We start from the raw sequence: 27,975 nt of genomic DNA, 5'->3' as shown, positions 1-27,975 counted from the left end.
CCTGGCTAACACGGTGAAACCCCGTCTCTACTAAAAAATACAAAAAACTAGCCGGGCAAGGTGGCGGGCGCCTGTAGTCCCAGCTACTCGGGAGGCTGAGGCAGGAGAATGGCTTAAACCTGGGAGGCGGAGCTTGCAGTGAGCTGAGATCCGGCCACTGCACTCCAGCCCGGGCGACAGAGCGAGACTCCGTCTCAAAACAACAACAACAACAACAACAACAACAACAACAACAACAAACCGCTGCCATGGAGGGTTCATTTCAGCGATGCTGAAAATTATGAAAGAAAAAAGCATCTCAGAGGATGAGCACTGGGGGCTCTGAAAATGAATCACAGGCTACACAGTGGGTGGCAGGCCCCACAGGCGTGCAGAGGAGATGCAGCCGTTTATTGTGAAGTTGGGAAGCCAGTGGGGAACAGCCTGTGCAGCCCGGCACCCAGCGTAGGGAGAAATACATTTGGGGGAGAGTTTGGGGCATTTGCCAACATGCATGGTGATGCTTCTGAATTGTCTGAAATGAAGATGATAATGGATAAGAACGAGAAAAGTGAGTTAAACAATCACCTTCAGAGGACAGCACACATGGAGTCAGCATCAGTGTGTGTGCATCTCAGAGGACAGCACACATGGAGTCAGCATTGGTATGTGTGCATCCATGTGTGTGCATATCTGTGTGTGTACATTGGTGTGTGTGCACTCATCCTTGTGTGTGCATATCTGTGTGTGTGCGCATCTGTGTGTGTGCATATCTGTGTATGTGCACATCGGTGTGTGCATATCTCTCTGCATCCATGTGTGTGCATTGGTGTGTGTGTGCATTGGTGTGTGTGTGCATTGGTGTGGTGTGCACGCATCCGTGTGTGCGCATATCTGTGTGTATGCATCCGTGCATGTGCGTATCTCTATATGTGTGTGCGTCAGTGTGTTTGCATATCTCTGTGTGACCCTCTGTGTGTGCATCTGTATGTGTGCATATCTCTGTGTGTGTGCACTGGTGTGTGTGTATGCATCCACGTGTGTACATGCCTCTAGTGTCTCCAGCAATGAAGGCAGAACAGCAGCCTGAGGCCAGCGGATCACGGGCAGGTGGGCTTGGCTGAAGGGAGATAAGTAGGCTCAGCTGGGCTGTCTGCCTCCAGGACAACCGCGGCATTCCCCTGCCCCTCTGTCCAGCGCTGTCTGCCTCTGCATCTCATCTTTTCTATTCCTTCTCTGTGTCTCTATTAGTCTCTTTGAATCTTGGAGTCTCTTTGAGTCTCTCTCCATGTCCTCAGAATCTCTCCCTCAGTCTCTCTCTGTCTCTTTGTCTCTCTGTTTCTGTCTCTGTCTCCCTCCCCACCTCTCCCTCCCTCCCATGCCCTCCTCTACCCCATGAACTGCGGAAGAATTGATGGGATTTCATGCCAGGACAGTTCCACATAGCCTTGGCTTTCTCTCCAGGGGGCAGGGCTGCTAGGCTAGGGAAATGGGGCTCGCAGGAGGACGCCTGGGTGTGGCTCCGAGCGCATGAGCTTTTGCAGCCACTCGATGTACTGGGAGACTCTGGTGTACACCCCAAAGTGGCCCACGGCCGCGCAGCCCTGGCCCCAGCTGACGACGCCTGTCAGGTACCACGTGCCCCGGTAGCGGGTGGCGTGTGGGCCTCCACTGTCCCCCTTGCAGGAGTCCTTGCTGCCGTCCGAGTAGCCGGCACAGAACATGTATTCCGTGATATTCGGGGAGGCGTCCACCTTCCGTGACTGCTGCAGGCAGTCCTGGGTCATCAGCCGGGGCACACTGAGGGCCATGAGCTCCAGGGCTGTGGCACCACGGTCCAGCAGCTGACCCCAGCCACTGACCAACGAGAAGCGCACAAAGGCCAGCGTCCTCTCGGAGAATGTCCGTTCGGGCAGGCAGAGGGGCACCACATGGTCAGTGAGGACCACGGGCCGCTGCAGGCGGAGCAGCGCGATGTCGTGGTTGGTGGTGCCCGGGACATACGTGCTGGGGATGATGACCTGTGCCACCCGCCGGCTCTGCTCGTCCCCTTCGTGCTCGCTGAGGTCGTGCTCGCCTGGAAGGAGGGAGCCCTGCTCAGGCCCATCCCACTACCTGCCGCCTCGCCCCCTGGTGCATGGGGATGGGCTGTGGCCATTTCTAGGTCTGCAGGGGCTGCAGTCTCCTTTTGGGGTGAGGGAGGCCTGCATCCAACCCCAAGGTGACCTGGCCGGCCTGCCGCAGGTGGCAGCCTGTGGCTCATGTGGGGACGTGTGAACTGGAGTGAATCTGGGGCCTGGGTGTTGAGGTGGGGAAGGGGTGCTATGCCCTGGCAGCTGGGGGGACAGGGCGTGCCCTGATTCTCCACAGTTCTTCCCAGCCAAGTGCCCTCCTGGGAGTGCTCATCTCACCTGTAAACCCAGTGAGCACAGTCCCTGCCACCCAGTGGTTCCACGAAGCCCTGGAGTCGCATCCTCCTATGGGCTCTTGGCCAAGTGAGGCAGGATGGGCAGAACCCCCGTCTTTTACCATTTTATTTGGGCATGGGAAAGTGGCTGAGAGGACGGTGGCCACAGCAGTCATGCCCAGCACGGTTGCTTCCCTTTTGGAGACGTCTGTCTGTCTGTGGAAGTGACAGCACGAAGCCCAGAGCTGTGGCCCCTGAGACACTGAGAGCCATGGTCAGACAGGGGAGAGTGGCGCCTACTCAGCACCGTCGTCAGATAGGAGAGTGGTGCGTAACCAGCACAGCAGTCAGACGGGAGAGCGGTACCTACCCAGCACCGTCGTCAGACAGGGGAGAGTGGCACCTACCCAGCACTGCGGTCACACAGGGGAGAGCGGCACCTACCCAGCACCGTCGTCAGACAGGGGAGAGCAGCACCTACCCAGCACCGCGGTCAAGTTCCTCCAGCTCTTGATTTTGTCGAAACAGTGGGCCGCAGAGACCACCCAGAGGGTGTTTATCAGGGTCCCTCCACACAGCTGAGCTCCATTCACCAACAACAGGACCTGGGCGGGGCACAGGAGGCGTGGAATCACATTACTGTCATTGTTTCTCTGATGACTCGCCCTCCCAGGCATGCCAAGGGACCTCTGGCATTGCACAATTTGTTTCTGACATCCTGGGGTCTTTGCAGATCCCTCCCAGGCAAAGCTGCTCAAACCTGGCTCTGGGAGGCTGTGCCCCTCTCTAGCCGAGACGTGCTCTTGGGCACAGCCCAACAATACAAACGTCGCTATGAGATTTCACTGTTCACCTCACGGGATCTTCACATAGCTTTGATCCAATGCTCCTGATTTTGCAAAGATCAGGCAAAGATCCCACCTCAGAGTAACAGTGAGGACAACGTGACAACTTGGGAGGGGCATCTCGCAGGGTTCTCTGCACAGGGTAGACCCTCAGCGAGTGCGTCTTCTTTTCTCCTTCCTTGCCCCACTAAAAGCATGGGGGTGCAGCGAGCTGGAGGTTCTAGGTGGGCTGAATGGGAGCCTGGTGGGTTTGGGGCTAACCTGCCCATTTTCCCTTCCAGAGCTGTTGTTCAGCTCACATTCAAAAGGCTCCAAGACCCTCAGGGCTTGGAATCCTGAAGCCAAGGGAAGCCTTACCTGCCATGGACACTCTCCTTTGGGGCACACCGTGCCCCCGACAATCCGGCCTTGGGGTTTGCTGGTGTTTCTTTTTTCCAGAATAGGTATTTTTCCACATGGATGCTCAACTGTGTAAAACAAAAGTCAGAAAGACGCAGAAATTTGTGAGGCATGAACGAGCCACGAGGAAAGATTCAGAAACACCCATCCTCTGAGAGGCCTTGAGGCCGAGGCTATGGGAGGCCCCCAGGAGCAGGAGCTGCCAGGGCCCAGGGATGGTGGAAGGCAGGGCCTCGGCTGGGCCTGACTGGTGGGGCTGGGCCATGAGAGGCCCTTGCAGAAGTGGCTAGCTGAGGAGACAATGGTCAGGGTTGGTTTTGGAGGAAATGGAGGGCTTACGTCTCAATACCGCACTCTGCTCACTTTTCAGGAGGAAGATGTGTTGCTTGACTTTAGTAAAAGGTGAATGAAATTCTACCTAAAGATGAATCAACGTCACAAACAACTGTGTTGTTTTGATCCCACGCTTAGTTTTGATCTGATCCAATCAAGGTCTTGGGCCAGAAAGAAAACCTGAGGAGGTGGCGGGCTGAGTCCCAGGCTGTGTGGCCAGGGTGGGCATGTCCACCTCTTTGAGACACAGTGGGCATGGGGTGTCCCTGCCTTTGGAAGTGCAGCCCATTTATTCCAGGCTGGTTTGGAGAAACATCCCATTTTCCCAGGAGACTTTACAGGTTTTGGAATTCAGAGCGGGCAGCAGTCAGTACAGACATTGGCTGTGCCAAGGTAGATTCACAAACCCCAGTGGAGGTCCTGCGAGTGGGAGTTGGACGTGAGATAGAGCCTTGCTTGGCTCCCCTGGTCTGCCTAGCATGGGTAGGGGACCTGAGACCATTCAGGGACTGCCCCCAGGGTGCCCATTCTAGTCACTGTCGCTCTGGCCTGTGCCACCCTTGGTGCCCAGATCCTGCCTCACGGTTGGTCAGCACATGGTTGGTGCTCAGATGTGAAGCCACCCCCACCCATCTTTTGTCCAGTAAGAGAATCCGTAGTGGGACAGGGACTGGTGTCATCTGGGACTGGGACATGAAGCCTGGTCACCTGTGGGCATGCAGGACACCCCGTCCGCCAGCAGCGAGTACCCCTCGTGGCACCAACAGGAGCGCTTGGCGCCCGTGTGGTCACTGCAGTACTGCTCACAGCCGCCGTTCTCGTTCACACAGATCAGCTGGTTGTCCTTGTCTGGGGACAGGAAGGGGATACCCTGAGAGGGGCCTCTTAAGGTCAGTGAGAGCCAGCCCCGGGGGAGGCCGTGCCCTAAATCAGCAGCGGCGTTCTGCCTGGAAGGTGGCACTGAGCTGTGGGCGACAAAGCCTGAGCTTGGCACCGCCTGCTCCATGGACTGATCCAAAGGACAAGGCCTGGATCAGAGGAGTCACATGTCTGAACAGCCTTGCCAGTCGGGGGCAGTGCTGGCTGCAGTTGCATTTGGGGGGTGCCTGGCTGGTGGGCAGGGGCCTCCAGGGTGACCACTCTTCCGAGCAGCTGATGGGAAGCTGAGGGGAGCCTGGGGGAAAGTGAAAGTCCCTTAGGGATGGTAAAAGTGTCCAAGGGACTTCCAATCAGAGACTCAACTGACAAGAGGACCAGAGCGCTGAGACAGTTCTCCAAGCTGCCCTCATGCCACCGTGAGCCCGCCTGGGGACAGTCAGTCCCAGCACTGGCAATGGGCTTGGACAGAAACAGCAGAACCGGCAGCCCGACTGTGGTTGACGTGGGCAAGGGCAGTGGCCCTGAGTAAGTCCAGGACTCCGGCGGGAAGGCCTGCCCTGCAGGATGCACACCAGGGCTGCTGGGCACCAGGGCTGAGCAGAGATCCCCAGGCATTCCGGACCCAGATGACCAGCAGGAAGCCTCTCTCTTCAGCCTACCCCACCTTGCCAGGCTCTCTTCTACTTCGAGAAGAAAGTGGCTGCTGTGCCGGAGAGCTCGTTCAGTGTAAGAATGTGGTCTTGGGTGGTCAAGGATGAACTGCTCTTCCCAGAGAAAGGGTAGCCTTTGCCTTGTCTCCTGGGAAGTGATCGCTAAGCCCTGAGGGAACGTTGGTGTTTACCCGGGCCTTGGGCCATGCTGGATGGTCTAGCTGACAATGTGATGATGGCAGGGCCTTGGGCCACACTATTGGCTTGGCCTCTGGAGGGGCTGAGACTGAGGTCAGCCACGTGGGTGGTCAGCTGGGTCTATGAACCCTGAAAAAACCTCTGGACACCGGGGCTCATAGAGCTTCCCAAGTTGGCAGTACTTCCCACGTCTCATCGCACGTCTTTCTGGGAGAAGTAAGAACTGTCCACATCACCCCACAGGGAGAGGACAATGGGAAGTTTGTGCCCAGTCCCTCTGCAGACTTAAGTCAGCTTCCTTTGCTGTAATAAATGGTAATGTGAGTGTATCCACTTCAGTGGGTTCTATGAGTCCTTCCAGTGAATTACTGAACCTAAGGGAGGTTGGGGGCCTCAAACTTTGCAATAATTTAATATTCAGATGGTTAAAAAAAAAAAAACACCTCAAACCTTTGTAATGGAAAGTAGAGAAGGGGAAGTTTACCAAGCGGTGCTGCCTGGTGGGACGTGGAAGTGGGACAGGAACACAGGGACTCTCAGCTGGGCCATCTCGAGGGCTGAGAATTGCCCAGGGCCAGGAGCCCAAGGGGCCACTGAGCCTGAGAATTAGAACCTTGGGTCCCTGTCAAAGACCTCAGACTGGAAGGGACTTCAAGGTCACCTAGACCAACTTCCAACTGGGGCTGAGCCCAGAATGCCCGGTCCACACACCCCAGCAGGTTGTGCACCCTGCAACCCGGTTGGCCAGGCCACCGCTACCAGCTCCCCAGGGCCCTCTGCAAATATGGGACCCAAAGTGGGGCCTCACTCTTCTCACAGTTCCGGCCCTCAAAGGAAGGGAGGCAGAAGCAGATATAGGACTGGAGCTGGTCCTTGCAGGAGCCCCCATTCTGGCACGGATTTGAGGCACACTGGTCCCCATCTGTGGAATGGGCTGGCGTCAGTACGCTGAGGAGAAGGGTTGCAGGCAGGATGGGTGGCGACCATCTACTCACCACTGTAAGAAATCCAGAACAGCTTCTGAGGGAACAAAAGAGAAAGCCTCGTGAGACGCACCTTCACCAGCGCACCCGATGGTAAGCACTGGACGAACCACGAGCTGGGGTTGGGGGACGTGGACCTGGGCCTGGCGGGGTGGGCTCCGGAAGCCAGACTTTCCTGCGGAGCTGAGGCAGATTTCTTCAAATCTTGGCCCCTGCCCAGGACATCGGAAACTATGGGTGACCACACATTTCCTGCTCCCAAGTCAGAACACCCGAGGTTCAGCCCTGACTCTTCTGTCGCTGAGCTGTGGACCTGGGAGGAGGTACACAGGCTCTGAGCCACAGCTCCACCTCTGACAGGGTGGCCACACACACGGGCTGACACCGGGAGAGGGTGCAGTAGCAGATGCAAAATCTTCCACAAACAGCAAAAGCACTCCACAGAAAAAAGTGATTGCTGAAGAAACTGTTGGCCACCTGAACTTAAACTCACAGGGTGCTGTGAGAATACAACAGATGAGAAATGCTTTGAAAACTAGGTGGATAAAAATGCTAGGCATGGGCCGGGCGCAGTGGCTCAAGCCTGTAATCCCAGCACTTTGGGAGGCCGAGACAGGCGGATCACGAGGTCAGGAGATCGAGACCATCCTGGCTAACACGGTGAAACCCCGTCTCTACTAAAAAATACAAAAAAACTAGCCGGCCATGGTGGCAGGCGCCTGTAGTCCCAGCTACTTGGGAGGCTGAGGCAGGAGAATGGCGTGAACCCAGGAGGCGGAGCTTGCAGTGAGCCGAGATCGTGCCACTGCACTCCAGCCTGGGCGACAGAGCGAGACTCCGTCTCAAAAAAAAAAAAAAAAAAAAAAAAAGCTAGGCATGACCACCCTCAATTTGCCCGGAAAGGGTCATGTTAGCCTTTGTCTCAGACAGCTGGACTTCCTGTGAGTGTGAGGCTTCCTGTGAGCATGAGGTGCCCTGTGAGTGTGAGGTGTCTTGTGCATATGAGATGTGGTTCTCTGTGACTGTGAGGCATCCTGCGTGAGACATCCTATGAGTGTGAGGTGTGGCGACCTGAGTGTGAGATAATCTGAGTGTGAGGGGTCCTGTGAGAGTGAGGTGTCCTGTGAGAGTGAGATGATCTGTGTGAGGTGTGGTGACCTGTGAGTGTGAAGGGTGCCTTGTGTGAGGTGACTTGTGAGTGTGAAGTGTGCCCTGAGTGTGAGGTATCCTTTGAGAATGAAGTGATCTGTGAGTATGAGGTGATCTGTGTGAGGTATGGTGACCTGTGGGAGTGAAGTGTGCCCTGTATGAGGTGTCCTGTGAGAGTGAGGTGTCCTGTGAGTGTGAGGTGTCCTGTGAGAGTGAGGTGATCTGTGAGTGGGAGGTGAGGTGTGATCTGTGAGTGAAGTGTGCCCTGTGTGAAGTGATCTGTGTGAGTGAGGTGACCTAAGTGTGAGATGTCCTATGTGAGGTGACCTGTGAGAATGAAGTGTCCCCTGTGTGAGGTGATCTGTGTGAGCGAGGTGATTTGTGAGTGTGAGGTGACCTGTGGGTGAGGTATCTTACGAGTGTGATGTGACCTGTGAGTGTGGTGGATGTCCTGTGAGGGTGAGATCTATGTGAGCTGATGTGTGTAAGGTGTGGTGACCTGTGAGAGTCATGGGCCCGGTGTGAGGTGACCTACGAGTGTGAAGTGTGCCCTGTGTGAAATGTCCTTTGAGAGGTGACTGTGTGAGATGTCCTGTGTGAGGGGACCTGAGAGTTTGATGTAACGTGTGTGAGGTGATGAGTGTGAGGTGTCCTGTGTGTGATGGGACCCATGAGTGTGAAGTGCACCCTGTGAGTGTGAGGTGACTGTGTGAGGGGACCTGTGAGTGTGAAGTGTACCCTGTGTGTGAGGTGACTGTGTGAGGGGACCTGTGAGTGTGAAGTGTGCACTGTGTCAGGTGACTGTGTGAGGTGTCCTGTGTGAGGGGACCTGTGAGTGTGAAGTGTGCACTGTGTGAGGTGACTGTGTGAAGGGACCTGTGAGTTTGACAACCTGTGTGAGGTGGCCTGTGAGTGTGAAGTGTGCCCTGTCTGAAGTGTCCTGTGAGAGTGAGGTGTCTGTGAGTGTGAAGTGTCCTGTAAGAGTGAGGTGATCTGTGTGAGGTGTAATGACCTGTGAGTTTGAAGTGCACCCTGCGTGTGAGGTGTCCCGAATGTGAAGTGTGCCCTGTGAGTGTGAGTGTCCTCTGAGTAAGGTGATCTGTGTGAGGTGTCAAATGTGAGGTGACCCGTGAGTGTGAAGTGTGCCCTGTGTGGTGTCTTGTGTGAGGCGTCCTGTGTGAGGTGTAATGACCTGTGAGTTTGAAGTGCACCCTGAGTGTGAGGTGTCCTGTGTGAGGTGACCCATGAGTGTGAGGTGGAGAAAGTCCCAGGTCCCCAAATGTTTTTTCTCCCCGGCATGTGCCCTGCGGAGGTGCCGCTGGTGGGGTGGTGTGGGCCGCGAGCAGCTCCCCCAGGCCAGCTTCTCACCACGTCCCTTCTGTGAGCCGCGCATCCGTGATGCGCAGGCTGCCCCGGATCCTTAGGGGATTGGCGGTCCTCCCTTGGGAAGTTAAGGGGGACACCCTAAGTGTGCTTTTCAAATCGTGTTTTCTGATGTGAAAACTGGCATGCGCGGTGTGGCCGCGTAGGGAGAGCGTGTGCCTGGTAGGGTGTTCCTGGAAGCGGGGAGGGAGGGGAATCGCCCCGGAAAGCGGAGTCACCCCAGGCGGAAAGCGACCCCCGCAGGACGCGCAGTGCGGCCGCCGCTGCGTGTTCGCCGCTCACAGCCACAGCCGGAGAGACGCAGGCGGCCCCACACGGCCTGGTCCAGCGCCGCCTGCAGTCTCAGCGGTGCGGGGCGCCCCGAGGCTGGGCTCACCGTCCTCTCCAGGTCCTTGAAGATCTCCCGGGCCTCCTCGAAGGAGCATTGCTCCTCCTTGCACTCCCTCTCCAGGGAGCCCGGCCGCAGCTCCTCCAGGAACGAGTTGGCGCGCCGGCGCCTGTGCAGCACGCCATGGGCTTCCTCCTGGGTTATGAAGACTGAAAAGCGCCAGTTCCGTGAAACGCTCACCGCTTGCCGCGCCCCGTCCTCGGAGACCGCCCCACGCGGCCCTGCCCCACGCGGCGGGGGCATCGCCGGTTCCCGCCCGTCCTGGGGGAGGAGAGCGGCGCTGCTCGCAGGCCTGGCTGGGCGTCCTCCCTGCGGTGCTCCTGGGGCGATCACCCGCCTCGCTCATCCTTCCCGGCCCGGCCTCTCCGCTTCCAGGGGCTGATCCCGAGGGCGCGCTCAGGGGCACGCGCGGAAGCTGGGCCGAAGGGGGCCGCGGGCGCCCCGCATAAACGTGAGGCTGGGGGTTAATACCGGCGAGGAGAAGGCGGCGCGGCCCGGGGCTGGGCACCCCCTGGGCCCACATGAACCTCACGCCAACACCACCTTGGCGGTGCACAGCCGCCCGCGGAAATCCAAATCCCTCGTCGCCACCCGCGCCGCGTCTCCGGCGGCCAGATCTGCCTTCCCCAGGCCCCCGCCCTGGTCCGAGGGGCGGCCCCTGCCCGGCTCCCGCGACACCGAGCCCCAGGCTTCCTCGCCGGCTCTGGGCGGTCCTGGGCTCCTGCCGCCTCCCCCTCCTCCGCTTGGGGCCCGTCTGTGCCCTGCGACCCCTCGGAGCGCCAGACCTCGCGCGGATCCTCCTGGGGCGGGTCCTGAGAGCAGAGCCCCCCGCGGCAGCTCCTGGCCTCTCCGTAACCCCGACGGTCACTTGTAGGCAACTAGGACCCCCGCTTTGCCCATGGAAAACGGGGTCGGCGAGGGCCCAGGACGCCCAGGGCGAGGCAAGCCCGTGCGCTCGGCTCCGAGCAGGCCGTTCTTCAGGACGCCTTACAGCTGAGGGGACCGTCTCCCGGGAGCTGTGAGCTGTGGGCACCACGCGGTGGTGGATGAGCAGTGACCCCCGGGGCGGCCGAGCTGCCTGAACCCGCCTCAGCCCGCGAGGGGAGACCGGCCGTGGGGCAGGCGGGAGAGGGAGGCCCGGGAGCAGGCGACGGGGGCCGAGAGGACGCGCGGGAGGGGCTCTGGAGAGGCCGCAGGAGGCGCGCTCGGGAGGGACGACCTTTGCTGGGAGGACGAGGCCTCAGGTGGACGCAGATGGCCGGTGGGCAGGAGCCCGAGTTCTGCAGGAGCGGCCTAAACCGGTTCCTGAGCGCGGAAGAAGGGACGCAAGGTGAGCGCTAGCGGGCCACGTGGGGCCGGGAGAAACGCCACCGCCTGTTTCCTCTAAAATCAGTTTCAAATGTTGACGTCCCTAGAGAACCGGTCTGGTTTGGAAGAAGGCTGAGGATGCAGGCGGGGACACCAAAGAATCCAGGAGGTGGGAACTCATGGACCCAGAGTCCTCAGGGGAGGTGCCCCCAGCAGCAGGAGTGGGAGGGGAGGCCCATGTCCCTGCAGTCCTCGACATCCACGCCCCCAGGACATCCACACTCCCGGGACACCCACACTCCCGGGACACCGGCTCCCAGGACCCCCACGCCTCTGGGACACCCACGCCCCTGGGACACCCACGCCCCCGGGACACCCACACTTCTAGGACACCCACACGCCTGGAGCCTGGCGTGAGCCCTTGGGGGGCACTGCAGTAGCCACCCCGCGGGCTGGCTCCTTGCCGTGGGAGGCGAAGGAGGTGATGTTGGCCTCCACTGGGCCCGGGGACAAAACCAGTGGCAGTCCCTGCTCAGCTCTGTGAGGCCACGGCTTCCACAGCATGTCCTGTGTTTTCTCCTCCTGAGGCCTCAGCGACCCCGCCTGGGGCAGGAAGGTGGCTGGGGTCGTAAGGCCATGTGTGAGCTAGGGCTGCAGCCCCTCATCCCAGGCACTGTCCCTCACAGCCCACCCCTCCACTCGCCATCCCCACACACCATCCCCATGCCCCACTCGCCATCCCCACGCCACACCCTGTACTCACCATCCCCACACCCCACTCACCATTCCCAGGCCCCAGCCCCACTCGCCATCCCCACCCCACAGTCACCATCCCCACGCCCCACCCGCACTCGCCATCCCCACGCCACACCTGCCATCCCCATGCCCCACCTCCCATGCCATCCCCTCACCCCATCCCCCACACACCACAGGCCCTTTCCATGCCCCATCCCCCACACCCCACACACCCCATCCCCAACACCTCCATGCCCCATTCCCTGCACTCCACATGCCACTTCCCACATCCCATCCCCCACACCCCACACACTTTCCCACACCCCACTCCTGCACCCCATGCCCCATCCCTCATACCCCACATGCCGTTTCCCAGGACCCACCCCCTCATGGCCCATCCTCCACACCCCACACGCCATCCCCACCCCCCACACCATCCCCACCCCCCATCCTCACTCCCCATCCCCCATGCCCCAGGCGCCATCCCCCACGCACTTGTCCTCCCCAGCCTAGGAGCAGCCTGTGAACACCTCCCATACGCTGAGAGGCCCCAGACTCCCTGTGCTTGTCGAACCTCACAGGCAGGGGCCCATGGGGGCCAAGAAAGCACCACCCACTCCTAAAGTTCTTTGAAAAATAATCCCACCAAAGCCTGGGCCACTAAGAAGGGCTTCCCCTCCTGTGCCTGGATGCTGGTTTCTGGAAGGAAAAAAACTGAACAGGAGCCGCCAGAAAACCCTTCTGGTGAATGGGGGTGTCCAGAGCAAGGACGGGCTTTGGGAAGCCCGGGTTGGCTCCTGGATTTGCCCACTGCCCTTCCACCAAGTTTATGGGGAAAATCTCCCCGGACGCACCTGCAGCCAGACAGCCCTGAAGCCCAAGCAGAAGGCAGAGGAGCCCGAGGGCTTGGGAGACCATGATGAAATCTCTGCAGCGCTGTCCCTGCCTGTTGACATTCCCCATGGGACTGGCGGGCAAAGTTCTCTGCCTCCAAGGGCAACAGAGGGATGGGGGAGGGGGGGACAGAGGCGTCCTCTGAACATCCCAGCTGAGAGCTGCACCTGGCCGGCCAGTGGCTGTGCATCCCCTGCTGCCCAGCTGCTGAGCTCAAGCGGGGAGGACAGGAGAAAGGTCAGGCGGCCCCAGCTGTGCTGCAAAGCGGATGGTTTTGTTGCCAGCAGGCATGTTGCAGCATGCAGGTGTGTGTGTGGCACCAACACTTCAAATACGATCTAGAATTCCAAACCCCTAGGACATAGGAATGTAAGTTGGGAAACAGATTTAAACTGCAGATGAAAACTTGGCCCACAGCAATAATGCGAGTCAAATCTTGAGAGCGTATCTTGGGTGTGGATGTAAATATTTGAAGAGAGCCTCCAGGAGACCAGGCCAGCTAGGCCATTGCCTGCAAGGGAGGCTGGTTTCTTAGTTGAGCCACAGAGCCTGACTGAGAAGTGCTGGGAATAGGGTCATTCTGGCCCTGAGCTAGGCACCCCCACTCTGTTTTGACAGCAGGCAGCACACCTGTTCTCCAGCGGTCCGTGTCTTACGTCTTTTTGTTGTTGTTTTTTTGAGACGGAGTCTTGCTCTGCTGCCAGGCTGGAGAGTGCACTGGTGCAATCTCATTGCAACCTCCACCTCCCGGGTTCAAGTGATTCTTGTGCCTCAGCTTCCCGCGTAGCTGGGACCACAGGTGCACGCTACCATATTTGGCCTATATATATATATATATATATATATATATATATATATATATATATATTTTTTTTTTTTTTTTAAGCAGAGATGGGGTTTCACCAGGCTGGTTTCGAACTCCTGACCTCAAGTGATCCACACGCCTCGGCCTCCCAAAGTGCTGGGATTACAGGCGTGAGCCACTGCACCTGGCTGGCGGCAGTCCATGTCATTTCTACATGCTCTCATGGGCCCAAGCCACAAGCTGGGGTGACTGACCACCCCAGGTTGCCCAGGGACTGAGGGTTCTCCGAGTGTGGGACTTTCCATCCCAAAAACACCGGGGTAGATAGTCATCCAAGCCTCCTGGGTTGCCCAGCAGGCCTGGCTGACCCCTCAAGCAGGGAGTACCCTCAATGTGAACAGTTGCATTGCTGACGACTTCTTTGGAAGCTGATGTCCAGTTCTTATGGCTGGAGGGAGGGAGGTGATTCCTTCCCACCAGCCAAGTTTCAGCTCAGGGGCGCCTTTCGAAGCAGCCCCCAGCACCCCCGAAGCCTCCCTGCTCGCTGCTGACCTGCGTCTCAGTCCAGGGAGCAGAGCACTTGCTGAGGGGCCAACAGGCATGTTTTCTCTTCCACCCAGCGCAGCTGAAGCCCCTCTGTGCCCCTCCATGATATCGATCCCAGGGAGATCTCTTACAAAGTAGCTGCTCGGTCTGGGGTAGGGCTCATGTCCAGCTCAAATCTGGTCCCCGCAGCTCTTGGCCAGCACAGCCCAAGGTAATTTCAGGATGTGGAGAGGAGGGGACCACATCTTAACCACACCCCTTTCCCACCTGAGAGTAGATGCCTGGCTGGTCTTGGGGCTCCAGGTCAGAGGTCCTCAACCCTCTCTGGGCAGCAGAATGACCTGGGGAACCGCAAGTGCCAAAACCCCCTGAGAGATTCAGCGGCTCATGGCCTCGGGGCTGGTGAAGCTCTTCAGGTGGTGGACCCTCACCTGCGTGCCACCCTCTCCGTGCGGGCAGGTGGGAGAGGGCAGGAACCAGGCTATCTGACTGGGCTCTCTGCCCCTCTCACTGCTGGTCAGGGTGGCTGCAGGTGCTTGCCTATGGCCATTGTCCTGGTGTGGGTCCTTGAGATCACAGGTGTGAGGGGCTCCACCTGGCTCCGGGAACCTGCTTCATACCTCCCTGAGGGGGCCCTGACTGCTGGTCTCCCTCCCACGTCTGTCCCAGGGGCATGCCTGGAACCTTGCCTGGGGCTGGACCCGGCCACATGGAGCAGCAGGTGTGGGGGCTGCTGCCCCATCCCTCTCACCAAACCCCACTTCCTTCCTTCAGGGAGGCTAACCAGGCTCTCCCAGGACTCCCGGGACCTCCTCTGGGGCCCCCTTGGACATGCTGTGGCCCTGTTGCTAGGATGGGAGGGTCCTTCAGCCCACCCTGGGGAAGGGCATGGCCACAGCTCCGTTCCCAGGCCAGGCCTCCCTCTCCTGTGGCAGCCTCTGTTGGTCCACCCAGCCACTCATTCCAGCAAGAAGGGCTGGGCCTCCGCCTCACAGTCACTCTGGAGTGTGGAGGACACAGGAAAACTTTGGTTGTCATCTCTAGGCAAGTTGCTTGTTCGGGAGCTACAGAAACCACGTCAACACCTTGTTCATTTGCAGCTATCCCTGACTGTGGTGCTGGGCACACGGGAGCTGTCTGGGGAGTGTGCGAGTCAGATGTCTGCGACATCAGGATCTCCTGGGTGGTGGCTCGTGCCTGTAATCCCAGCCCTTTGGGAGGCTGAGGACTGAGGATCGCGTGAGGAAACAGTTCCAGACCAACCTGGGCAACATAGCAAGACCAAACCTAGACAAAAAATTAAAAAATTAGCCGGACTTGGTGGTCCGTGCCTGTGGTCCCAGCGACTCGGGAGACAGAGAACCCGAGAGGCAGAGGTTGCAATGAGCTGAGATTGTGCCACTGCACTCAAGCCTGGGCGACAGAGGGAGACCCCGACTCCCTCCCTACCAAAGAATCTCCATGCTCACACTTGTACATGAGCACCACACTCACGCAACCCAAACTCACGTCATACACACGCCACACTCACACAACCCAAACTCACACTATACACATACCACACTCACACCCACCATACACACGCCACACTCACACCCACAATACACATGCCACACTCATACCCCAAAGTCACACCACATAAACACCCCTATACACATGCCACAAACCTACACACACGCGATTTCCAGGCTCTTCCACACCCGTAAGGAACTGGAATCTCTGGGCAGGTCCCAGGAATAGTATTTAACAAACACCCAGGGAAACTGCTATGTGTTCTCATTTCGAGAACCTGTGAGCACATCCCACCCGGTGCCAGATGCATTTTGGTAGGACGCGTGCACGCAAGGGAAACAGGCAGACGCTGACAGGATTTGAGCTTGGGCACCAACTGGTGCCGCTAGAAGCAAGCGTTTCCTTGCGACAGAGGGTGCAGGGCATGGAAGGACAGAGGAGCTGCGTGCACAGATGCCTGTGTGCCCTGTGCCCATGAAGCCGCCATGGCATGCTGTCTTGCAGGTCAATTCCACTGGCTGACGGTGTCTGCCCTGGCGAGGAACAGCCTGTGCTAAGCGGGCCTCTGCTGTCTGTGTAGAGAAGGGAGCTGGGCCTGGGCACCACTGTCAGCCATCAGAGCCGGGGCTGCTCCCTCCTCCCCACCCGGGTGCATTGCCTTCTTGGGGCCGCAGCTGGAGACAGCTGAGCCCTCGGGCCGGCCGGGTGTCACTCCAGTGCTATAGGATGCTAAACAACTTTCAGTTGAAGAGAGAATGGATGCAACGTTGAACAGTTATGATTTTGAGCAGAATTTGTTTTCTTCTCTGGACCTTGGTCCTACTTTTCATCCTTGTCTGGGGTCTTAGCGTGGAGAGAAATTCACCATGGGATGTGATCAGATCGTCCATCTTTTCTTTTTGTCCATCTCTTAGAAAGTGCAGCTTGTCTTTTTTAGACATCTATCCTTGCCCTAGACAATAAGAATATTCTATATTCCTCATAATAATCTTTTGATATTTAAGATTTCCTTTCCTTTCCTCATAATAATCTTAATGTTTTAATCTTAAGTTTGGGGGGCGCTACCTTACGCCATCATCCACATGGAAAGGCAGTTGTCCCAGTAACACCCGTTCCTGAAGAGGCCATTCTGTGCCAAAGATTGACCAGCCCCAGGACAAGCCAGGTCCTTGCACACATCCCTGCCTGGAAATCCGAATTCTGCTCGACCCCTTGTCATGACTGATGGCAGGTTTATGATCTATCCAGATTCCTGGTAGGTGAGCCCTCCCCCTCCTGCCTCTGCTCCCCAAATCACCATGGCTATCCTCAGACCTTTATCTTCTATGTTTATTACAATCAATTTCCTAATTCCACAAAGAATTCTGTTGGGATTTTGATTAAATACACGGATTAACTTGGGGGAGGGTTAACACTTTGGTGATACTGAATTGTCCTATCCATAAAAATCTCCCATTTAGGTCTTCTTTTATGACCTTCTATCATGTGTCATGATTTTTTCCCAAACTTTTGTTACTTATTTTAGTATTTAGGTTGCTGTTAAAATAGTATTGTCATTGCTAGGAATATTGATAACTTTTTGTGGGGTGATCTTGTGGGCTTCTTGGTTTCAATAGTTTATGAATTCACCTGGATTTTCTAGATATGAAAAGTTATTTTTCAATTAGCATGCCTTGTTTCCTTTTTCTTTTTTTTTTTTTTTTGAGATGGAGTTTCACTCTTGTTGCTCAGGCTGGAGTGCAATGGCTAGATCTCGGCCCACGGCAATTCCTGCCTCCTGGGATCAGGCGATTCTCCCGCCTCAGTCTCCTGAGTAGCTGGGATTACAGGCATGCGCCACCACGCCCGGCTGATTTTGTATTTTCATAGAGATGGGGCTTTTCCATGTTAGCCAGGATGGTCTTGATTTCCTGACCTCATAATCTGCTGCCTCGGCCTCCCAAAGTGCTGGAATTACAGGCCTGAGCCACCGCGCCTGGCCTCCTTTTTCTTTGTTGTGGTAATCACTAGCACAGCCGCTAAATCGCATTGGAGAGTAGCAGGGTCCCTGTTCAGTTCTGCTGCCAATGGGGATGGTTCTAAAGGATTTCAGTACTTAAAATTTTTGCTGCAGCCGGGCGCAGTGGCTCACGCCTGTAATCCCAGCACTTTGGGAGGCCGAGGCTGCAGATCATGAGGTCAGGAGATCGAGATCGTCCTGGCTAATGCAGTGAAACCCCGTCTCTACTAAAAATATAAAAAATTAGCCGGGCGAGGTGGCAGGCGCCTGTAGTCCCAGCTCCTCAGGAGGCTGAGGCAGGAGACTGGCGTGAATCCGGGAAGTGGAGCTTGCAGTGAGCCAAGATCGCGCCACTGTACTCCAGCCTGGGTGACAGAGTGAGACTCTGTCTAAAAAAAAAAAAAAATTAAAAAAAATTAAAAATAAAAAAAACAATTTGCTGCAAAGATTTTGTTATACTTTATTTAGTTAAAGAAATTTCTTCTACTCCTCATTGGCCTAACATGACAAGTACATGTTGAATAAAAATTGAATTACTGTTTTGCCTTTGTTAAGATGGTGATTTTCCCCTTTACTTTGTTAATATGGCAAATTATAGCCCATATTAACTACCCCTTGCATTCCTGGGATAAATTTACTTGCTTAGAATGTATTACTTTTACTTATAACATACAATTGGGTTTTATTTAATTATATTTCATTTGGAATTTTTGCATTCATCTTCATAATTTTATTTTTTCTTACATTATCTTTTTGTTTGGTTGATTTTGAGAGACAGGGTCTTGCTCTGTTGCCCAGGCTGGAGTGCAGTGGTGCCATCATCATAGCTCACTGCACTGCAGCCTTGGACTCCTGGGCTCACTTGTAAGGTCTCAGCTTCCCAAGTTGCTAGGACTACAGGTGTGCCCCACCATGCCCGGCTAATTTTTAAATTTCATGGAGAGATGGGGTCTTGCAATGTTGCTAGTCTCAAACTCCTGGTCTCAGACAATTCTCCCACCTCGGCCTCCCAAAGTGCTGGAAGTATAGGTGTGAGCCACCTGGCCCAGCTGATTTTTTCTTACATAATCTTTGTCAGGTTTGGGTACCAAAGTTAAACTTGATTCATAACTTTATTGAGTTGCTTTTTCTTGTTATATTCTTTTAAATAGTTTTTATAAATATTTTTGTATGCTTATAAAATCGCCTAGGTCTGGTATCCGTTTTTTTTTTTTTTTTTTACTGCAATGTAATTTCTGTCATTGTTATTCATCAACCCAAGTATTTTATTTCTTCTTGACCCAATTCTAACAATTAAATCCTATTTCTCTATTTTCAAATATATTGGCAGAAAGGTGTTCATAATGGCTCATATTTAAAAATTTTTATTTGATATGGAATGTCTTAGGTTTTCTATAAATTAGTCAGTTTTATTGGATTTTTCAGGTACAAAGTTTGAGTTTTACTTTTGATTTTGTTATTCTCTTTTCTCAACTGTCCTAATTGACAGAAGTATTTAAATACTTTCTTTGGGTTACGCTGGTCTTATTTTTTGGCTTAAATGGTTTAGTCGTTTGTTTTGTCGTGTATAAAATCAGACACCACTAAGCTGTCGACGCCAATCTGAGCTGGCCATGGCTGTTTCCTCACGTGGCTCTGCGCACTCAGTCCAGTTCTAGAGAGCCGACTCCCCGCATCCCGTGAGTTAGAAACAAGCTTTTAAATTGCCAAACACTGTTTCAATGATCTTGCCATTGTTCTGTAAATATTTTGCTTGTGCTCCATGTGTGCTGGAAAATAACGCAGATTTCTCTGCTTAGGGACAAACAGGCATCACTTTTCGTGACAGTCAACATCTCACCCCGACTGCCAACTTTGCTGTGTTTTGAGCTTTACAGTCAGTTGCTTACGAGTTCCTGATTGCCATGCAGCCCCCCTTTACTCTATGAACTGTCCTGAATTCCATTTCATGTTGATACTGCTACATCAGCTTTCTTATGGTTAGTGTTTGTCTGTTCTGTCTTCTTTTATTTTAAATCTTCAATCTTTATATAATTTTGCTTGATGGTCTCTAAGCAGTGACTTGTCATGTCTGATCTGAGGCTCTTCCAGGAGGCCAACGTAAGATGATGTCTGTTGTGAGTCAGACACATCTGGGCTGTCTCTTCTGTCATATGTTGTTTCCTGTTCACCATGCTGTCCCATTTCTCCACCCTTCCCTTCTTCTACTGCATCAATACCCTCTCTTTACGCTCCCTTTCCTGGTCTGGAGCGTATTGGCTGCATTGTGATTCTGTAATGGTTCCTCTACGCTTCCTCTGCTGCCTTTGCGTTTCCGACACGCACAACCTTGTTGCTGTTTTGTTATCATCGCTGTCTGACAGAAGAAAGCAAAGGGGTTGGTTGGTGCCTGAGCCGCACACTGGGCCCTGCTCACTGCAGGCTTCTTTTCTGTCTCAACAATGACTTGCCAGGTGCAAGCATGGCGCACTGCAGCCCTGGAAACCCTGACCGCTAAGATGTTCTGTGTCTTGACAGACAAAGGCAGATGGCAGAAGTTGCTGATATTTATTCAAACTTCATCCATACAATAAAGAACTCTGCTTTTAAAATTCCATTTACATCAGCAGTTTAAAAAAAAGTGACAATGGATGAAACATGAAGCTGTAAAGTGCCTTTATGAGGAGGGTCACACAAGGGCGCGCAGCTGCGCGATGAGACGGAGGCACCGTGCCTGCACAGTACATCAGGGACATCGCAGGACACAGCACGTTCCAGATAACTTACACATCAGAGGAAAAACTACCGAGTCTCTGCACGCTTCCTATTGATTCCGCACCCTGGAGGTCTGGCCAGTGATGGCTGCAAGCCGCCTGGAGGGAAGCGTGAGGGGAATGCAGCCACGCCCGCCTCCACTGTGCTGGGACTGGGAACCGTGAGGCTGTGAGGCGGCTCGTCCAGCAGCACGGGGACAGCGAATATGTCCTCTCCAGCAAGACACACACGTACACACATGGTCAGAGGTGCACACATACCAAAACATCTGCAGACTAGACACTGAAAGGCTTTAAAATAACAGAATATGTTTCTGAAACACAAGAAGGGGTAAAACAGGAGAGGTTTTCTTTCCAGTTCTGCTGTGACTTGAATAAAATACTCTCCCCACTTACGCTTCTGTACTCAAGGGGGTCACCAGGTGGCAGGTGGACCTGGGTGGGAGGCAGGGGGTGTCTGGCGAGGGGAGCGGAGGTGCGGCCTCCGAGGAGGCTGCCGTGCAGTGAGGCAGGGGCGGGGCTCTCTGAGCTATGGTCAGCAGCACTGGTCCACGCGACACCCTGCAGAAACTGCATCTTTGTATTTTCTTTAAAAGCAATAAAAATATCCAAATTCAGTGAAGCTCTTCAAAAAAATCAAGTCCCTACTTTTTTTTTTTTTGTAGAAAAGAAAGTTAATTGTTTAAATTATAGTTTAAATTTTCTTTTGAAAATGAACCCTAGGTAGGTAAAGGAATCTCCTTGGCTTCTAACCGCTTTTGGTGGTGCAGACACCACCTGATGTCACCCAGGGACACGTTTTCACCCACCTGTGACCAGGGAGCTTCAGGGAGTGGCAGCCGTTCCCACGGGAGAGTCCCCCAAAGTCATTTAATGGTATAAACAGCGTGCTTCTATGTAAACCCCGGTAACAAAAAATAGTTTTCTATCAAATACAGTATCAAATTGTCATTTCATGTAAACACAGTGATTCCTGGTAAAGAATTGAGGCCAAAGTACCACAAAAAATGGCCATGGGATTGATCCCTGCTTAAAAAAAATCCTAAAACTTGTAAAAGAGAGAGAGTCCCCAGCCCCGCTCTCCTCAGGCCATTGGTCAATCATCCACTTCTGCCCAAGCAGCTCCACCATGGTCTGCCCGCGCCCTGAAAGCGCCGTCCGGAGGCAGAAGCAGCAGGGTGGAGCCAGGAGATGCCGCTGCCCGACGCCTCCTGCCCGGGGCTGTTCCCTGCGGCCCGTCCTCTGTGGGCTCTGGAGTCTCCGAGGAAGCCCCAGCGGGCCGGGGTCTTCCGTGGAACCAGCCTCTGCCCTGGAGGGGTCCTCTGCAGCCCGCACAGCCAGGCGCTCTGGGTCGGGGCGGTGAGGTGCCCCTTCCTCGGAACGTCCGGGGGCACTGCGCCCTCCCCGTGCCACGCCAGCCCTCGCAGTGGCAGCCCCAGACAGCGCGCGGGTCTCCTGCGCCCACGCTGCGCGGCGCTACCCCTGCAGGTCGGAGAAGGGGGCCTGGCCGCCCTCGCTGCAGCTGGACGAGTTGCTCAGCACGGCCGACCCCGGGCTCGACTCTGCGGGGAGATCAGGCGGGGACAGCCTTCGGCGTCTGCTCTCCTGGGCACACGCGGAGCAGCTTCCTCGCACACGGGCCCTTGGCAGCGTCACGGGTGGGCTCGGGGCACGTGGGCCTTACCTGAGCTGCTCAGGCACTGGGCCGAGCCGGACGGGCCGAGCTGGACGGACAGGCTGCTGGCCGGCACCCAGCCCTCCTTGCCAGTGGTCGGGTCCCTGACGTACCTGCAAAGGGCGAGGGTCAGCAGCGGCCACGTGCGGGGCAGTCTGGGGGTGAGCACCGGGTCTTACCAAAGGCCCTCGTCGCCCTGCTGCACCAGCTCCACCACGTCCCCGCTCCTCACGACCAGCGCGTCAGGGCCTCCCTTCTCCTGGTCCGCCACGACCGTGTATTTACCCGGAACCTGGTGGGAGACGGGCAGGGGCACAGGCAGCATCAGCCCCAGAGCAGCCAGGCGGAGAGCTGGGCCTTAGTGCCCTGCCCCGTGGGAGCTCCTAGCCATGGCTGGCTCAGGGGAAGGGCACCAGCCTTAGGAGGAGGCCGCAGGTCATGACCACGTCAGAGGGGATGGAAAGCGTCTGTGAATCTGTCCGTGGGCCCAGCTGCCCCAGCCTCATGCTGGTCTCCACACAGAGGTCTGGGCCCCAGGGCCTCTGCACCTGCATCCCCACCTCCCGGAGGGCGCTTCCCTGCCTTCGGGTCTTATTTCCATGCTGCTTTGCTGAGGCCTTCCTTGGCACTCCGCGACTCGCCCCTCCTCTGCCCTCCCTCTCCCCCTACAGCTGTCCTGCCCAACCTCCCCAAGCCTCACTCCTCTTATCTCCTCGCTGTGAGAGCAGAGGTTCCTGTCTGTGCTGTTTCCGCTTTGTCTCCAGGGCCTAGAACTGTGCCTGGCACACAGCAGACACTGCACAGATGTCATGGAACACGTTCCGCTGGGGAATGGGGAACCGGGAAGCAGCAGCTATTCCTACAGAGTGGGGAGATTCACAGCCTCCTGGTGCTGCGTGCGGTGGGCTGAGGAGGGCTGCTGCCGGCTGCAGGGCCTGGAGCGGGAGGACGGTGACGGGGCTGCCTGCCCTCACCCAGTGGCCTGTACTGGCTCCTGCCCCTGTGGTGCCCAGAGTAGCCGGGATCACACCCCACACTCCAGGATCATCCAAAGAATGAGATCCAAATCTCTCTCCAGGGCCCCTGCACCCTGGTCCACCAGCCTGTTTCCCCTCCTGCCACGTGGCCTCCGCCTCTGTGTTCCCCACGTTTGTTCTCACGCCTAGGCCTTCCTTTGTGCTGTCTCTGTGAGAGAGGCCGGCAGCCCTGAGGGCCCTCCCTACCCTTCCATGCCTGGCTTCTCTGCCCTTCCAGAGCCTCCGGGACCTGTCCCCTTTGCACCTCCAGCCTTGGTGCGTGGACCAGGCATAGCACAGAAGGTGCAGCAGACGCTTCTTGGTGTAACCCTCACTGGAATGACTAACACATGGCAGCTTTTTCTTGCTTCTGACATTAACAATGAATGTTGTTTCAAATGCAAATCCATGCTTAGCAGTCCCATTTTCTTACAAAATGAGAGAGAGTTGTGTGCAGTCAGGAAGGCTCAGCGTTCTGTGACATGAAGGGTAGTGGAGTGGGGGCTGCCTCCTCTGAGGAGTGTACCCGTGAGTGGGCTCTACAGGAGGCTGGGTGGGCACCTGGAAATTAACCCAGAAACACAAAGTGCCTGAGATAGAGGAGCCAGGAGGAGCTAGGGCTGTGTCCTAAGACCCAGGCCTGGGTGGACCTTCCAGAGAGAGTCAGGAGGAGCTGAGGCTGCCCCTAAGACCCAGGTCCAGGTGGACCTTCTGGAGTCAGGAGGAGCTGGGGCTGCCCCTAAGACCCAGGCCCCAGGGGACCTTCTAGAGAGAGTCAGGAGGAGCTGGGGCTGCCCCTAAGACCCAGGCCTGGGTGGACCTTCCAGGGTTAGGAGGAGCTGGGGCTATGCCACAAGACCCAGGCCTGGGGGGACCTGCCAGAAGCACCCCAATCCCCGGAGGGCAGCCCCCATCCCAAGTGCCCGCAGGGAGGCCTCGGTTACCAGCTTCTTGAGGCCCAGCCCGCCGTCCTCCTCGGCGTCGGACGAGTTAATCTGCTCTTCTGCACTTGACCAGCCCCCGTCATCCTCAGGTGCCTCCAGTGAGTGTGAAGTTTTGCTCCAACCTGAGAGAGACAGAACTCGTGAGGGACCCCCTGGTGATGAGCTGCTGTCTGCATCCATCTGAGGTGAGGTCACCTAAGTCCCACAGACCCCCTGAGATGTGCACCGTGGGCCCCCAACACAGCCTGTCATCTTCCCTGCTACATAAAGAGCTGAGCAGGACACCCCTATAGGCTTCCAGAATGCCTGGCACGTTTCAGGGTTTGAGAGCATCTGCTTCCAGTTGCTGGGCTACCCTGTGGGAGACCTCAATCCCCAGGCCCTGGGGAAGCCACGCCCTTGTCAGGCAGGGCAGTGCCCCTTAGCCAGAAGGGAAGCGGCCTTCCTGCCACAGAGGACCCCCCCAGGGCAGGTGTTTTCAGTGAGTGCCACAGTCATGTTCGACACCTGGCAGACCGAACCCGGAATCAGTTTCTAAAAGCAACAAGTGAGGCCCACTGAGAGGGCCCGATGCCCTTGACCTATGGGATACTGAGGGCTATGGTCCCCACTGGCAAGAGAGTAGCCCCTGGCACAGTGGCACTGAACCAGAAGGCTGAGGCCACGCAGGTGCCGTGGCAGAGATGGGCTCCCACTGGCCACACAGTTCCAAGCGGGAGAAGAGGAAGGAGTTTCTTCCAGACTTGAGACCACACATGTCCCCCTCCCCGACCCAGTGTTCCTCCTGCCAGGTGCCCAGAGGACGGCACCCGCCTTTCCCATGTGGGGGAGATGGGAGACACCCTCGCGGCTGAATAAACACGCAAAGGCAGCAACCGGCAGCAGGCCCAGCGCATCCCACCTGATGCCAAATGCATCAAGGCAGGACACATGCACTCTAGGGAAAAAGGCAGATGCTAATGGGATTTGAGTTTGGGCACAAACTGGTTCCAAATCCTATTTGGTGCCACTGGAAGCAAATGCTTCCTTGCGATGGATGATGCGGGGCATGGGAAGGCTGACACTGCACTGGCAAGGAAAAGCTGGTGCTAAGCAGGCCTCTGCTGTCTGTGTAGAGAAGGGAGCTGGGCCTGGATGCCACCGTCAGCCAGCAGAGCATGGAGCCGCTCCCTCCACTCCACCTGAGTGCTTTGCCTTCTTGGGGTCACAGCTAGAGGTAGCTGAGCCTTCCAGGCACCAAACCAGGCCTGCATCTGTGTGAGAATTGAGGACTGTGATTTTCCGGTTGCAGACCTGCAGCTTGGCCTCCAGAGTGTCCTGCAGCTGCCCCCAGCAAGGGAGGCTGAGACACAGCACAGGATGGGGGCCCAGCTGCCTCCTCTACAGCAGCAGGGACTGGCCTGTGGGGTCTGGCTGCCAGCGTGCCCTCCCTGTCCAGGCCCCCAGTCGCTCTGAGGCACCATACCTGGGGCCTCTGGCCAGACAGAACCAAAAATCTGATTGAGGACAGTGGGAACAAAAAAAGGGTGGCTGCTGTGTATGCAGAGGAGCCAGCATGGCTCGGGTAGGACCTCACACACGAACCTCTCCACGGGGCAGCGAGGCCGGCCTGTGCAGGGTGATAACCAAGCGGCTCTGCCCCGGTGCCACCAGACACACAAAGGGATTCTTGAGCTGCCCTGGCCGTGGGTGCTTAGTGCTCCCCAGAGCCTCTCTGTGGGCCATCAAGAGCGCGCCGTGTTGGAATAGGGCACGGGGGAGGCCAGCAGCAAAACGCAGAGGTCTGATTGTGATGGGAACGGCAGCGCCTGGGAGCGGGCAGCCACAGGCCAGGCCAGTGGCACTGTCCCAGGAGATGGGGAATTCTATGTGAAGGCAGGAGGCTGGGTGATGGCCAGGATGGTACCCTCTGTTTTCTGTACAACAGCCATTGGCCTTTGCTCGATGGAGTCACCACCTGCAGGGCTTGGGGAGCGGGCGCTGGGCAGCGCCCCAGGCCACCCAGGATCACCTGGGCTCACTGCCACCACCTATGGCAGAAATGACCCAAGGGCAGTGGCCCGGCTTTACCACCACACTGGCTTCCTAGAGACCCCGCCAGGCTGCACCGTCTCATTCACGGACGAGGAGGCGGAAGTGGAGGCTGAGCTTGGCCAAAGTACAGCAGAAGCGGCGTTTGGCCCACAGGGCCAGCCCGGCCCACCTTCGCCACCAGGGACCGGCTCTGCCGGCTCCAGGTCACAAGCGGAGAGGGCTTAACAGACAAGAGTAGCCTCTCCCGGAAGACTGTCAATGGGGAAATGGCTCCCTTCTCCCAAGCTCCTGGGGCCTCCTGGGGCCTCAATGCAGCGAGCCGGGCGTCTACCCACTTGCAGGCAAGACGGTCAGGAACGCCGGGCCAGCTCCCTGCCTCTGAACTCACGCCCAGGGTGGCCACAGCTTCCGCCTGGCTCCATGGGGCTGGCAGTGTCATGTGAGGAGGCTCTGGAGGCAGGTGGGATGGGGAGGCTGGTTCTGCTTACACCCCTGGGAACCTTTGCAAATTATTTGAAAACTCAGGCCCCCTCCCTGCACCTGAGGGTCCTCAACAGGTCAGGGGAGGTCTCTGGACTTCTCAGGGCAGTTTTCACCCTCAGAATATAAGGGAAGCAGGAAACAAAGAAAGCTCAGGTTCCACAGGGAGCTCGGCCTTGCCGGCCCCAGGAAAGGAGGGTCTGGGTCGGCCCGCCAGTTGCTCTGTGATCCTAGCAGGTAGTGTTGGGGCAAACTGTGCTGCAGGGAATGGCGGGGAACGGGGTGCTCTATAGCCGACAGCAGCCACTGGGCAGTGAGACCCCACCTAGCTCCACCAGCACGGCTGGGTGACCAGCGCAGCAGCCGTGGCCAGCAGCCACTGACGGGGTGGGCAATTCCACAGGCTCCTGACAGACCTGCTGAGAGGAGTCGGCTGAGAGGCGTGCTGTCCTCAAGGACCTGTCGCCAGAGCATCACACACTGAACACAACCACGTGTCTGCCTCTGGAGCACAGAGACCCACACGAGCTTCCCCCTTAGGTGGCCTTGACGGCCACCCGACAGCAGCTGGGCCGCGCTTCCTGCCGACGCAGAGCGGGTGCCGTGCCCGAGGGTGCCACTCTACCTCGCAAACCAAAAGGAGTCGGGTCGCTCTTTACTTCATGCCGCTTGGCCTTTTTGTCAGGACTGGTAGGAGAAGCTGCAAGAGGAGGAGGAGGCAGAAATACAACCAGAGAGAGAGGGTGAGGAACGGCAGAGAGGAGGAGGAGGCAGAAATACAACCGGAGAGAGAGTGAGGGATGGAGGCGGCGAGGAGGCTGACCCACGCTTGTGCCGGGAGGGGACACCCACGTTGTGGCCCCTTTCCACTGATGAGAAAGGAGCTTCTGTGAGCAAAATGCAGGGAGCCGAGGGGCCGCGCGGTGAGGGAGGGGCCGGGAGGGCGTGGGACTGGGGGCTGCGGCACTCAGAGGCGTCCTTTCAGGGGCCGTCTCTAGGGATGTTTTCTTAGTTCTGCGCTAGCAGAGTTTGCAGCACCAGAATCTGTTGTTCGTTTGTTTGTTTCAAGTTTCAAGCCAACTTAAAAGCATTTTTATAAATTGGAAAACACTCCTAATTCTCTGGAAAGAGCCATTGTCCACGCTGGCCTTCAGGGCTTCCCAGAGGAGCCGCCTGCACGCCAGGGCCGGCTTCCAGGGCCTCCTGGGCCTCCTGGGCCCATTCCCCCACCATGTATTTCCCAGCACGGAGCTCTCGCAGGTGAGTAGGGCGTTAGACATCTGTCTCAAGGGTCCCGTCAGCCCTGTTCACAAGCAGATGCCCCAGAAGATGGCTGAGCGGCCTCTGTCACTGGGCAGAGCAGAGCCACGCAGCCGGAAAGGTCAGCACCCTGCAGGGAACTCTGAGAAGGCGGGGGTTGGGGTGCAGGGAGAGGAAGGAGGGGCCCTGGAAAGCCAAGTACAGCTCCCGTTTCTGAGCAAGCCTCCATTTGAAAAGCTCGCCTTCATTTTTCCAAAGGAAAGCCACCCCTAAAGGATAACTCTGGGTGTCTGTGTGTGAGACACAGCATCAGTGAATAAGTGATCGGGTGGAAAGAAACGCTTTTGCGTGGCCGCCCTTGTGATGAAGGAGGCACGAATGGTCACACACGATGCATGACAGATGCCACCACGGTGACGGT

General features: G+C 56.6%; 2 protein-coding genes across 18 annotated transcripts in view; both read right to left on the bottom strand.

Moving 5' to 3' along the window:
- Positions 1 to 261: 261 nt before the first annotated feature.
- Positions 262 to 12,600, bottom strand: F7 (coagulation factor VII). 8 transcript variants are annotated; one of them, XM_010360078.2, is made up of 8 exons: positions 12,491 to 12,600; positions 9,582 to 9,742; positions 6,686 to 6,710; positions 6,499 to 6,612; positions 4,672 to 4,812; positions 3,589 to 3,698; positions 2,868 to 2,991; positions 262 to 2,056 (listed from the first exon to the last, which is right to left on the bottom strand). In XM_010360078.2, exons 1-8 carry the CDS (start codon positions 12,597 to 12,599, stop codon positions 1,461 to 1,463), a joined length of 1,380 nt encoding a protein of 459 aa, XP_010358380.2. In that variant the 5' UTR covers position 12,600; the 3' UTR covers positions 262 to 1,460. The 8 variants fall into 8 exon arrangements, with proteins under 8 accessions (XP_010358380.2, XP_010358375.2, XP_010358379.2 ...); XM_010360073.2 differs by having other exon boundaries at positions 1,353 to 2,056; positions 6,686 to 6,986; positions 12,491 to 12,594; XM_010360077.2 differs by having other exon boundaries at positions 1,353 to 2,056; positions 6,686 to 6,885; positions 12,491 to 12,577.
- Positions 12,601 to 18,740: 6,140 nt separating this feature from the next.
- The window catches only part of MCF2L (MCF.2 cell line derived transforming sequence like), a 194,006-nt gene continuing 184,771 nt past the window's right edge, over positions 18,741 to 27,975 (bottom strand). For 9 of the 10 annotated variants that reach the window (XM_030922075.1, XM_030922076.1, XM_030922074.1 and 6 more), the window contains 4 exons: positions 23,781 to 23,902; positions 22,000 to 22,112; positions 21,830 to 21,933; positions 18,741 to 21,707 (listed from right to left, as the gene is read on the bottom strand). In XM_030922075.1, the coding sequence (XP_030777935.1) occupies positions 21,622 to 21,707; positions 21,830 to 21,933; positions 22,000 to 22,112; positions 23,781 to 23,902 (425 nt within the window). In that variant the 3' untranslated portion in view covers positions 18,741 to 21,621. Of the gene's footprint in view, positions 21,708 to 21,829; positions 21,934 to 21,999; positions 22,113 to 23,780; positions 23,903 to 26,919; positions 26,995 to 27,975 lie in introns of all 10 variants that reach the window. The other variant, XM_030922081.1, reaches the window with a different exon arrangement.

The sequence above is a fragment of the Rhinopithecus roxellana genome, chromosome 18 (assembly GCF_007565055.1).
Source record: "Rhinopithecus roxellana isolate Shanxi Qingling chromosome 18, ASM756505v1, whole genome shotgun sequence".
In the NCBI taxonomy this organism is placed as follows: Eukaryota; Metazoa; Chordata; class Mammalia; order Primates; family Cercopithecidae; genus Rhinopithecus; species Rhinopithecus roxellana.
Note: the sequence above shows the minus strand (reverse complement) of the source record. Positions and strands in the feature narration are given on the sequence as shown.